The sequence below is a fragment of the Oncorhynchus kisutch genome, linkage group LG1 (genome assembly GCF_002021735.2).
Source record: "Oncorhynchus kisutch isolate 150728-3 linkage group LG1, Okis_V2, whole genome shotgun sequence".
NCBI lineage: Eukaryota > Metazoa > Chordata > Actinopteri > Salmoniformes > Salmonidae > Oncorhynchus > Oncorhynchus kisutch.
In genome coordinates this window covers 32,785,521-32,798,987 of record NC_034174.2, presented here as the reverse complement: position 1 = coordinate 32,798,987, position 13,467 = coordinate 32,785,521, and the positions used below count along the sequence as shown (strand labels likewise).

Below are 13,467 nucleotides of genomic sequence, written 5' to 3'. Positions count from 1 at the left end.
GTAAGTATTTAGATTTCTCCACAACATTTATATAAGTGTCTGAGTGCTGCTAGGACCATTTGAATGACTGAAGTATCTTCCCTGTTCTGTCAGGAGGCGAAAATCATGGTGGTGCCGTGTCCCAGTGTCCAGCCCATCGAGGAGGCCCTGGAGGACTGCACGCGTAACGTGGTTCCCATCATACTCTATGCGCTCAACCAGGACACCCTCACTGCCGAGCAGGTGGCCGAGCTGAGGAAAGTCAAAGATACGCTCCCCTTCCCCATCTTCTTCATCCGTATCCCAGCCGAGGCCTCCCCCGAGCCCAGCCGGCGCCTGGAGAGGGATAAGAGCCCCCTTTACAAGCAACTGCTGTCCCTAGGCTTTCTCAGTACCCCAGTAGGGAACTGTTCCTGCGGAGCCCCCTCCCAGACGCCCAGCCTGGCCACCAAGCCCCAGAGCGTACTGGGGGAGGCCTTTGAGAGGCTACACCGCCTCCTGGTGCCCTTCACCCGCCAGGTGCTCCACTTCCAGCATGTGGAGGCTGCTAACCTGCTCAACGGGGTGCACTGCCGCTGCCTCGACCTCTTCATCAACCAGGGGAGTAGAGGGACTTCTGTGTGGGATTCAATCAATTAGCTAATTAAATCTATATTGTGTAACAAAGTTGTTTAATTTGAAGTAGAGAAAAAGGATAGTGGTGGCAGAGACTGACTTATCCTTCTCTCCCTGGCTGCAGGCCTTTGACATGCAGAGGGACCTGCAGATCACGCCGCGGCGGCTGGAGTACACGCGGGAGAAGGAGGGCGAGTTGTTCACCTCCCTGATGGCCATTGCCAACCGCAAGCAGGAGGAGATGAAGGAGATGATCGTGGAGACGCTGAGCAGCATGAAGGAACAGCTGCTGGAGGATGCTGCCAACCTGGAGTTCACAGGTACACAGGCCAAAGGCCAACTAAAGACTGATGCTGTCAAAAGTCTCTGAGATAATAGCATACCATAGCTGTACTACTGACCCCAAACTGACCTTCAGTTAGTGATGGATGACACTGAGTTGACAAGACACAATCTTGAGGTGACCTGTGTAGGAACTAAAAGGACCTTAATTGTTCATGTGGGACATACAGCTGACACAAAAAGTAGATGCAACCAAAGACATGATTAGTTGCAAAATGCAGAAGTGTCAAAAAGTTGGCATGGTGTGGGGAGAGAGGGAGGAAGATACATTGTTCAGTCAGCAGCAGGTGTCAATATGGTACTTTGCCAAAAACATTGAATACCACTTGACAGGTTACAAATTATGCATTTAATGTAAGAAAAAACATTTAGCCTACTTGAAAAATGTCACTGTGAAATGTCACATTATCTTTCACTCGCGCTTTCATTCAATGTGTCTTTCTCTGACCTCACAGACCTCATAGTGGCGACCAATGGAGAGCCTGTTACTTCAAAGGTTATAAAATCCTGCATCCACCAGATCCAGGAGCTGATAGTTGTGAGGTTAAACCAAGCGGTGGCCAACAAGCTGATCAGCTCTGTGGACTACCTGAGGGAGAGCTTTGTAGGAACCCTTGAGCGCTGTCTAAACAGCCTGGAGAAGTCCAACATGGAGTCCTCCGTCCACAACGTCACCTCCAACCACCTCAAACAGGTGTGTGTGTGTAAAGTCACAACGTTAGCTAATAGGATTCCTCAAAAGACGACGTGAAAGACTATGTATGTAATTAAATTTTTCCCACGAGATGTTTTAACTTAAATAATAACATCTTGTTCTGTTTTCTCTCCATTTCTCTGCCTGTCTTGGTCAGATCCTTAACGCTGCCTATCACGTGGAGGTGACCTTCCATTCAGGATCCTCTGTTACGAGACTTGTCTGGGAGCAGATCAAACAAGTAACAATTCCCAGTCAAGCCTCTGGAATATGAGTCTTTTTTTGGAATAACAACAACCTTGATTTGTCATTAGCAAAATAGCAACTCACAAATGCTCTCTCTCCCGCTTTCTCTCTTCCCCTATGAAGATCATCCAGAGGATAACGTTTGTGAACCCTCCTGCCATCACACCAGAGTGGAAGAGAAATGTGGCCCAGGATGCCATAGAGAGCCTGAGTGCTGCCAAGCTGGCGAAGAGTATCTGCTCCCAGTTCAGAACACGCCTCAACAGCTCCCACGACGCTTTTGCTGCCTCCCTGCGACAGGTACACCAACCCAGCCTCGGCTAACCTTTTTGTCTCAAACTGGAAACCTTGTTTTTCATGCACCTTCACACACTCCATCTGGTTTTGCCTTGGCTGCTACTTTCTTTCCCAGCGGGAAAAACTGTTTGCAATTATGTTAAAATGAACTATCAACCATTTCAACCAGTTTTGCCAGGTTCTGTTCATGCTATGTCTTGGGACTCTCAGCCTGCTTACTTGCAATGTCTCACTTAAGCCACTCGTCAGTCATGGCTTTTGTTTTGCAACAAGTTTGATTTTTCTGTTTGAATTTCTTTGATCTCAATGATCAAATTGCTTTGAGGGTTGTCACCACGACTGACAATGTGATTGTCATGATTGCTAAAGACCCACTGTTTTTTTTCTGATGGTGTTATGTGGAGGAATGTCGTAAACATTTGTTGGAGCATACTGAGTAGCTGTGTTTGTTTTGTACAATTGCCTATGAGATTTCAACCAATAACATGTATATGTGTAGCTGGAGGAAGGTCACACGGGGCGGTTGGAGCGTACTGAGGACCTGTGGCTGCGTGTGAGGAAAGACCACGCCCCACGGCTGGCCCGCCTGTCTCTGGAGAGCCGCTCCCTCCGAGACGTGCTGTTGCATGGTGAGACACGCACACTCTCTCTCGCTCTCTCGCTCGCTCTCTCTCTCTCATATATACACACACGCTTATACAGTGCCTTGAGAAAGCATTCAGTCCCTTTGACTTTTTCCACATTTTTGTTACAACCTCGGCAATCTACACGCAATACCCCATAATGACAAAGTGAAAACCTAGATTTATTTTTTTGCAAATGTATTAAAAAGATGCCTTATTTACGTAATTTTTCAGACCCTTTGCTATGATACTCAATTGAGCTCAGGTACATCCTGTTTCCATTGATCATCCTTGAGATGTTTCTACAACTTGATTGGAGTCCACCTATGGTAAATTCAATTGATTGGATATGATTTGGAAAGGCACACCTGTCTAAGGTCCCACAGTTGACAGTACATGTCAGAGCAAAAACCAAGCCAGGAGGACGAAGGAATTGTCCGTAGAGCTCTGAGAAAGGATTGATGGGAGAACTTTCCAGAAGGACAACCAATCTCTGCAACATTGAAGGTCCCCAAGAACACTGTGGCCGCCATCATTCTTAAATGGAAGAAGTTTGGAACCACCAAGTCTCTTCCTAGAGCTGGCTGCCTGGCTAAATGGAACAATCTGGGTACAAGGACCTTGGTCAGGGAGGTGACATAGAACCCGACAGCTCTAGAGTTCCTCTGGAGATGGTTGTCCTTCTGCAAGTTTCTCCCATCTCTGCAACACTCCACCAATCAGGCCTTTATGGTAGAGTGGCCAGACGGACGCCACTCCTCAGTAAAAGGCACATGACAGCCCGCTTGGAATTTACCAAAAGGCACTTAAAGACTCTCAGACCATGAGAAACACGTTTCTCCGGTCTGAATAAACCAATATTGAACTCTTTGGTCTGAATGCCAAGCGTCACTTCTGGAGGAAACCTGGCACCATCCCTACGGTGAAGCATGGTGGTGGCAGCTTTAAGCTCTGGTGATGTTTGTCAGCAGCAGGACTGGGAGACTAGTCAGGATCAAGGCATAGATGAACGGAGCAAAGTCCAGAAGTCTTTGATAAAAACCTGCTCCAGAGCGCTCGGGACCTCAGACTGGAGGCGAACCTGATCGAACATCTCTGGAGAGACCTAAAAATAGTGTGTGCAGCAGCAACGCTCCCCATCCAACCTGACATAGCTTGAGAGGATCTGCAGAGAAGAATGTGAAACTCCCCAAATACAGGCGTGCCAAGCTTGTAGCGTCGTACCCAAGAAGATTTGATGCTGTAATCGCTGCCAAAGGTGCTTCAACAAAGCACTGAATAAAGGGTCTGAATACTTATGTAAATATGATATTTCAGTTTTTCGACACTTGTTTTTACTTTGTCATTATGGGGTGTAGATTAAGAGGGGGGAAAAAAACATTGAATCAATTTTAGAATAAGGCTGTAACGTAAGTGTTAAAAGTCAAGGGGTCCGAATACTTTCCGAAGGCACTGTACGTACACACACACACACACACACACACACACTAGTGGTGTGCGGGTCAGATGTTTGTAAACCCGCACCCGCCCGCAATTGCTAATAACCCAGCCACAATCGCCCGACTATATGTGAAAAACTGAGGCCTGCGCCCAATTCTTACCTGCAAATATAGAAAATACACTATACAGTCAAAGACAGCAGAATTATTATTTTTTTGACAGGGGGGCAGGATTTTTTTGGCCTGATTTGAGATGGTTCTGATTATAATTTCTGACATTTTGGTAGGCCTTATCTATAATTAGATGCATGCAGATTCTCTTCGGTCATATGTTGCCCTAGAAGACTAGATAAACCTTTACTCGCCAGAATGTCATAAATCAATAGAATGAATGCTTCAATCTAGTTGACATCGGTAAAGTTTTTTGTCATCTTTAAGGAAATGGAAAGCTGTTAAAACGACCCAACATGTTTCTGATAAGATTTCAGGTTTGGATGCATATGTTATGTGGTTGAAATACTATCAGCTTTTATGATGCTGATAAATATGGTGCCGCTACAGATGGTATCTAACTGAGCATTCGCATTCTCTCAAGATGCTGAAAGAAATATCATATTTCTACACTCCTGTTACCGAGTCAGCATTTTGCCTACATTTGGTGTATAATTTTACTGCAGGAAATGTTTAATTATGCAGGCTATGTGAGTGATTGTAGGTCTAAAGATTTCAGTTTCCATCTGAACAGTAGACTGCAGTTCCTTTGACGTGACAGGCATATTTGAAATCCCCGTCTTAAGACTGTCAAATTTGTATAGAGCCTCACAATCATCACACTGCGATCATCCTCTTGTACCACTTCGAAAAATCTTTCCCAAACATTACTTTTCTGTCCCTCCCTTGATAACCCCCCCCCCAAAAAAAGATGAAGGGGAGGAGACCGGTTAAAGAATCATTTTTAAGCCTTGAGACATGGATTTTGTACCTGTGCCGTTCAGAGGGTGAATGGGCAAGACAAAAGATTTGTGCTTTTAAACGGGGTATGGTAGTAGGTGCCTGGTGCCCCGGTTTGAGTGTCAACAAATACAATTTTATTTGTCACATGCACCAAATACAACAGGTGTAGGTAGACATAGTGAAATGCTTACTTACAAGCCCTTAACCAACAATGCAGTTTCAATAAAAATAAAAAGAGCAATATAAGTACTAATAATTAAAGAGCAGCAGTAAAATGACAATAGCGAGGCTATATACAGGGGGTACCAGTACAGTCAAAGTTAGGGGGAACTGGTTAGTAGATGATAATAATAAACAGAGTTGCAGCAGTGTAAAAGAGGTGTGTGTGTGTGTGTGTGTGTGTGGGGGGGCAAATAGTTCCGAGTAGCCATTTGATTAGATGCTCAGGAGTCTTATGGCTTGGGGGTAGAAGCTGTTTAGCAGCCTCTTGGACCTAGACTTCGCGCTCTGGTACCACTTGTTGTCCGGTAGCAGAGAGAACAGTCTATGACTAGGGTGGCTGGAGTCTTTGACAATTTTTAGGGCCTTCCTGACACCGCCTGGTATAGAGGTCTTGGATGACAGGAATTTTGGCCCCAGTGATTTAAAAAAAACAAGTGTTTTATTTAACCAGGTAAGCCAGTTGAGAACAACTGCATCCTGGTCAAGATAAAGCAAAGCAGTGCGACACAAACGTACAGTCAATAACACAATAGAAAAATCTGTGTGCAAATGTAGAAGAGTAGGGAGGTAGGCAATAACTAGGTGAAATAATTCAAATTTAGCATTAACACTGGAGTGATCGATGTGCAGATGATGATGTGCAAGTAGCGATACTGGGGTGCAAGAGGGTAAGTAATAATAAGGGGAAGAGGTAGTTGGGCGTGCTATTTACAGATTGGCTGTGTATAGGTACAGTGATCGGTAAGCTGCTCTGACAGCTGATGTTTAAAGTTAGAGGGAGATGAGACTCTAGCTTCAGTGATTTAAAACATTTATTTTAATTTTTTTGCAATTCGTTCCAGTCATTGGCAGCAGAGAACTGGAAGGAAAGGCAGCCAAATGAGGAGCTGGCTTTGGGGATGACCAGTGAAATATACCTGTGGAGCGCGTGCTACGAGTGGGTGTTGCTATGGTGACCAGTGAGCTAAGGCGGTGCTTTACCTAGCAAGGACTTATAGATGACCTGGAGCCAGTGGGTTTGGCGATGAATACAGTTGAAGTCGGAAGTTTACATACCCTTAGGTTGAAGTCATTAACTTGTTTTTCAACCACTCCACAAATTTCTTGTTGACACACTATAGTTTTGGCAGGTCAATTAGGACATTACTTCATGCATGACACAAGTAATTTTTCCAACAATTGTTTACAGACAGATTATTTCACTTATAATTAATTGTATCACAATTCCAGTGGGTCAGTGGGTTTACATACACTAACTTGACTGTGCCTTTTAAACGGCTTGGAAAATTCCAGAAAAATTCCAGAAGCTTCTGATAGGCTAATTGACATCATTTGAGTCAACTGGAGGTGTACCTGTGGATGTATTTCAAGGCCTACCTTCAAACTCAGTGCCTCTGCTTGACATCATGGGAAAATCAAAAGAAATCAGCCAAGAAAAAATATTGTAGACCTCCACAAGTCTGGTTCATCCTTGGGAGCAATTTCCAAATGCCCGAAGGTACCACGTTCATCAGTACAAACAATAGTAAGCAAGTATAAACATCATGGGACCACGCATCCATCATACCACTCAGAAAGGAGACGCGTTCTAAGGTTTGAAAAGTGCAAATCAATCTCAGAACAACAGCAAAGGACCTTGTGACGATGCTGGAGGAAACAAGTACAAAAGTATTGATATCCACAGTAAAACGAGTCCTATATCGACATAACCTGAAAGGCAGCTCGGCAAGGAAGAAGCCACTACTCCAAAACCGGCATAAAAAAGCCAGACGACGGTTTGCAACTGCACATGGGGGCAATACCATCGTTATGTTTGGAGGAAAAAGAGGAGGCTTGCAAGCAGTTTAGTTTTTGTTTTGTAGTTTTCTATTCAATGCCATTACAGTATCCATTGACTTAAGACTCCATTTGCAGTTCCTATGCCTTCCACTAGATGTCAACAGTTTAGAAATAGTTTCAGGCTTGTATTCTTATAAATGAGGGAGTAAGACCAGTCTGAACGAGTGGACCCTAGCGTATCACAGAGCTTTTTCATGCACATGTGCATTTCTTGTTTACCTTTTATATTGACAACGTTATTGTCCGGTTGAAATAGTATAGATCATTTAGGCTTAAAGACAACCTGAGGATTGAATATAAACATTGTTTGACATGTTTCTATGAACTTTACGGATACAATTTGGATTTTGTCTGATTGTTTGGACTGCTTTTGAACCTGTGGATTACTGAAGAAAACACGATAACAAAACAGAGGTTTTTGGATCTAGAGACTTCATCAAACAAAAGGAACATTTATTGAGTAAATTAATGTCTTCTGATTGCCACCATATGAAGATTATCAAAGGTAAGGGATTAATTGTATCTTTTTCTAAGTTTTGTAACGCTTCTGCTTGGCTTGTTACCGTTTGTAATAATTTGTCAACTGGGCTATGTTCTGGGCTAGGTATGCTTTCGCTGAAAAGCATTTTATAAATATGACACTGTGGTTGGTTTAACAAGAAGTTAATATTTTAAACCTATGTAAAATGTTTTGTTTTCTGAATTTTTATAATGAGCATTTCTGTATTTGAATTGGGTGCTCTGCAATCTCACTGGATGTTGGTCAGATGGGACGCTAGTGTCCCACGTACCCTAGAGAGGTTAAGACTGGGAGGAAAGCACTTTTGAAGAGGAAGCAGGCATCCTCTACTGACAGGATGAGGTCAATATCCTTCCAGGATTCCCGGGCCAGGTCGATTAGAAAGGCCTGCTCACTGAAGTGTTTTAGGGAGCATTTGACAGTCAAATCAAATACACATGGTTAGCAGATGTTAATGCGAGTGTAGTGAAATGCTTGTGCTTCCACAACTACCTTATACACACAAGTGTAAAGGGATGAAGAATATGTACATACAAATATATGAATGAGTGATGGTACAGAACAGCATAGGCAAGATGCAGTAGATGGTATAGAGTACAGTATATACAGTGGGGCAAAAAAGTATTTAGTCAGCCAATTGTGCAAGTTCTCCGACTTAAAAGGATGAGAGGCCTGTAATTTTCATCATAGGTACACTTCAACTATGACAGACCAAATTAGATTTTTTTTAAATGAATTTATTAGCAAATTATGGTGGAAAATAAGTATTTGGTCAATAACAAAAGATTATCTCAATACTTTGTTATACCCTTTGTTGGCAATGACAGAGGTGAAGACTTACAGAACATTTGACAAGGTTTTCACACACTGTTGCTGGTATTTTGGCCCATTCCTCCATGCAGATCTCCTCTAGAGCAGTGATGTTTTGGGGCTGTTGCTGGACAACACAGACTTTCAACTCCCTCCAAAGATTTTCTATGGGGTTGAGATCTGGAGACTGGCTAGGCCACTCCAGGACCTTGAAATGCTTCTTACGAAGCCACTCCTTCGTTGCCCGGGCGGTGTGTTTGGGATCATTGTCATGCTGAAAGACCAGCCATGTTTAATTTTCAATGCCCTTGCTGATGGAAGGAAGTTTTCACTCAAAATCTCACGATACATGGCCCCATTCATTATTTCCTTTACACGGATCAGTCGTCCTGGTCCCTTTGCAGAAAAACAGCCCCAAAGCATGATGTTTCCACCCCCATGCTTCACAGTAGGTATGGTGTTCTTTGGATGCAACTCAGCATTTTTGTCCTCCAAACACGACGAGTTGAGTTTTTACCAAAAAGTTCTCAAATGGTTTTGGTTTCATCTGACCATATGACATTCTCCCAGTCTTCTTCTGGATCATCCAAATGCTCTCTAGCAAACTTCAGACGGGCCTGAACATGTACTGGCTTAAGCAGGGGGACACGACACGTCTGACACTGTAGGATTTGAGTCCCTGTCGGTTTAGTGTGTTACTGATGCTAGGCTTTGTTACTTTGGTCCCAGCTCTCTGCAGGTCATTCACTAGGTTCCCCTGTGTGGTTCTGGGATTTTTGCTCACCGTTCTTGTGATCATTTTGACCCCACGGGGTGAGATCTTGCGTGGAGCCCCAGATCGAGTGAGATTGTCAGTGTCTTGTATGTCTTCCATTTCCTAATAATTGCTCCCACAGTTGATTAGCTTCAAACCAAGCTGCTTACCTATTGCAGATTCAGTCTTCCCAGCCTGGTGCAGGTCTACAATTTTGTTTCTGATGTCCTTTGACAGATCTTTGGTCTTGGCCATAGTAGACTTTGGAGTGTGACGGTTTGAGGTTGTGGACAGGTCTTTTTATACTGATAACTTCAAACAGGTACCATTTAATACAGCTAACAAGTGGAGGACAGAGGAGCCTCTTAAAGAAGAAGTTACAGGTCTGTGAGAGCCAGAAATCTTGCTTGTTTGTAGGTGATCAAATACTTATTTTCCACCATAATTTGCAAATAAATTCATAAAAAATCCTACAATGTGATTTTCTGGATTTTTTTTCCTTCTCATTTTGTCTGTCATAGTTGAAGTGTACCTATGATGAAAATTACAGGCCTCTCATATTTTTAAGTGGGAGAACTTGCACAATTGGTGGCTGACTAAATACTTTTTTTTTTACCCCACTGTACATATGAGATGAGTAATGTAGGGTATGTAAACATTAAGTGGCATTGTTTAAAGTGGCTAGTGATACATTTTTACATTGGCTGGAGTTGAGTCGGTATGTTGGCAGCAGCCACTCAATGTTAGTGGTGGCTGTTTTTCAGTCTCTCGGTGCCTGGTTTGATGCACCTGTACTGACTTCGCCTTCTGGATGATAGCGGGGTGAACAGGCAGTGGCTCGGGTGGTTATTGTCCTTGATGATCTTTATGGCCTTCCTGTGACATCGGGTTGTGTAGGTGTCCTGGAGGGCAGGTAGTTTGCCCCCGGTGATGCGTTGTGCAGACCTCACTATCCTCTGGAGAGCCTTACGGTTGTGGGTGGAGCAGTTGCCGTACCAGGCGGTGATACAGCCCGACAGGATGCTCTCGATTGTGCATCTGTAGAAGTTTGTGTGCTTTTGGTGACAAGCCGAATTTCTTCAGCCTCCTGGGGTTGAAGAGGTGCTGCTGCGCCTTCTTAACCACTCTGTCTGTGTGGGTGGATCAATTCAGTTTTTCCGTGATGTGTACGCCGAGGAACTTAACTTACTACCCTCCACTACTGTTCCGTGGATGGGGGGGTGCTCCCTCTGCTGTTTCCTGAAGTCTACGATAATCTCCTTTTTGTTGAAGTTGAGTGAGGTTATTGTCCTGACACCACACTCTGAGGGCCCTCACCTCCTCCCTTCAGGCCGTCTCGTCGTTTTTGGTAATCAAGCCTACCACTAGTGTCGTTTGCAAACTTGATGATTTGAGTTGGAGGCGTGCATGGCCACGCAGTCGTGGGTGAACAAGGGAGTACAGGAGAGGGCTCAGAACGCACACTTGTGGGGCCCTAGTGTTGAGGATCAGTGGGGTGATGTTACCTACCCTCACCACCTGGGGCCGGCCCGTCAGGAAGTCCAGTACCCAGTTGCACAGGGCGGGGTCGAGACCCAGGGTCTCGAGCTTGATGATGAGTTTGGAGGGCACTATGGTTTTAAATGCCGAGCTGTAGTCGATGAACAGCATTCTCACGTAGGTATTCCTCTTGTCCAGATGGGTTAGGGCAGTGTGGTTGCGATTGCGTCGTCTGTGGACCTATTGGGGCGGTAAGCAAATTGGAGTGGGTCTAGGGTGTCAGGTAGGGTGGAGGTGATATGGTACTTGACTAGTCTCTCAAAGCACTTTATGGTGACGGAAGTGAGTGCTACGGGGGCGGTCGTTGTTTAGCTCAGTTTCCTTAGCTTTCTTTGGAACAGGAACAATGGTGGCCCTCTTGAAGCATGTGGGAACAGCAGACTGGGATAAGGATTGATTGTATATGTCCGTAAACACCAGACAGCTGGTTTGCGCGTGCTCTGAGGACGCTGCTGGGGATGCCGCCTGGGCCGGCAGCCTTGCGAGGGTTAACACGTTTAAACGGCTGCAGTGAAGGAGAGTCCACAGGTTTTGGTAGCGGGCCGTGGCACTGTATTGTCCTCAAAGCGAGCAAAGAAATTGTCTTGCTCCCAGACAGACTGAACATCCTGGCCCGTGACGGGGCTGGTTTTCTTTTTGTAATCCATGATTGACTGTAGACCCTGCCACATACCTCTTGTGTCCGAGCTGTTGAATTGCGACTCTACACTGACGCTTAGCTTGTTTGATTGCCTTGCGGAGGGGATAGCTACACTGTTTGCATTCCTGAGCCAGAATTCAGACACTACTACGACATCCGGGTTGGCGGAGTGCTAAAGCAGTGAATAAAACAAATGTAGGGAGGCTTCATGCATGAAACCAAGGCTTTTACGGTTACTGAAGTTAACAAATGAGAGTGCCTGGTGAATGGGAGTGATCCTGGGGGCTGCAGGGCCTGGGTTAGCCTCGACATCACCAGAGTAGGATAAGGGTACGGCTAAAGGCTATAAGAACTGGTCTTCCAGTGTGTTCGGAACAGAGCGTAAAAGGAGCAGATTTCTGGGTGCGGAGGAATAGATTCTAGGCATAATGTACAAACAAGGGTATGGTAGAATGTGAGTACAGTGGAGGTTAACCTAGGCCTTGAGTGACGATGAGAGTTTGTCTCGAGGCACCATTTAAACCCGGTGAGGTCACCGCATGTGTGGGGGCTGGAACCAAAGGGCTAGCTAAGGCATATTGAGCAGGGCTGGAGGCTCTACAGTGAAATAAGACAAATCACTAAGGCATATTGACATTAGGGAGAGGCATGTGTCGCCAAGTGATCATAGGGTCCAGTGAGTAGCTAGGCAAGCTGGAAACACAGTGTTTCAGACAGCTAGCAGGCCGGGGCTAGCAGATAGGCCTCAGGGGGACGTCCCAACGGCAGAGCCTGTTGAAACCCCCTCGGACGGTTACGTTGGCAGACCAGTCATGATGGATCGGTGGAGCTCCGTGCCGGCAGCAAAGGGTCCAGGCCAATTGGCAAAAGAGGTATTGAAGCCCAGGAATTGTCTGATGGATCTCCTCGGCTACCCGGGAGATGGGCCTAGCTTGAGACTAGCTCCAGGCTAACTGGTGCTTGCTTCGGGACAGAGACGTTAGCCAGGAGTAGCCACTCGGATAGCCACTTGGATATTCAGCTAGCTAGCTGCGATGATCCGGTGTAAAGTTTGAGCTTACGGAGGAATCCGGAGATGTGGTAGAGCAAATGCAGTCCGATATGTTCTGGGTTGATGTCGTGCTGTGCAGATTGGCAGGAATTTGTTGGGCTGAGGCTGGCTGTCACAGTGATGACCGCTAGCAGTGGCTAACTGACTAGTAGCTAGTTAGCTGGCTAGCTTCAGATGGGGATTCAGGTTCTAAAGTATAACAAATAGCAGATTCATACCACATTGGGTGAGGCGTGTTGCAGGAGAGTATGTTCAGTCCGTAGATGGAAATTGAGATTAAAAACAGGACGGGACAAAACAAAGACAAAACAGACGTCCGACTGCTACGCCATCTGGAATGAGATGTACTGGGCTGTATGCACTACCCTCTGAGATGTTGTCCTGGCACCACACGGCCAGGTCTCTGACCTCCCTATAGGTTGTCTCGTCATTGTTGGTGATCAGGCCTACCACTGTTGTCATCCGCAAACTTAATGATGGTGTTGGAGTCGTGCCTGGCCATGCAATAGACTGGTTCACCCCGCTACCATCCAGAAAGCGAGGTCAGTTCAGGTGTATCAAAGCTAGAAGCGGTCTCTCGGTCCCAGCTTTGATATCTCAAGGCCATCAGACTGTTAAACAGCCAACACTGCCACAAAGAAGCGGCTGCCAACATAGACTCGAAATCATTGGCCACTTTAATAAATGGATCACTAGTCACTTTAACGCCATTTTAATCATGTTTTACATATCTTGCATTACTCAACTCATAGGTATATACTGTATTCTATACCATCTATTGCATCTTGCCTATGCCGCTCGGTCATCGAGCATCCATATATTTATGTACATATTCTTATTCCATCCCTTTACTTAAATGTGTATATATTAGGTAGATTTTGTGGAATTGTTAGATATTACTGC

At 45.2% G+C, this 13,467-nt stretch overlaps 1 protein-coding gene across 3 annotated transcripts in view; it reads left to right on the top strand.

Moving 5' to 3' along the window:
- Positions 1 to 13,467, top strand: part of dstyk (dual serine/threonine and tyrosine protein kinase) — a 43,939-nt gene that overhangs the window by 16,550 nt on the left and 13,922 nt on the right. For all 3 annotated transcript variants that reach the window (XM_020490197.2, XM_020490205.2, XM_031819576.1), the window contains 6 exons: positions 94 to 579; positions 719 to 914; positions 1,392 to 1,630; positions 1,788 to 1,871; positions 2,000 to 2,176; positions 2,673 to 2,802. In XM_020490197.2, coding sequence (XP_020345786.1) covers positions 94 to 579; positions 719 to 914; positions 1,392 to 1,630; positions 1,788 to 1,871; positions 2,000 to 2,176; positions 2,673 to 2,802 — 1,312 coding nt within the window. The remainder of the gene's footprint in view (positions 1 to 93; positions 580 to 718; positions 915 to 1,391; positions 1,631 to 1,787; positions 1,872 to 1,999; positions 2,177 to 2,672; positions 2,803 to 13,467) is intronic.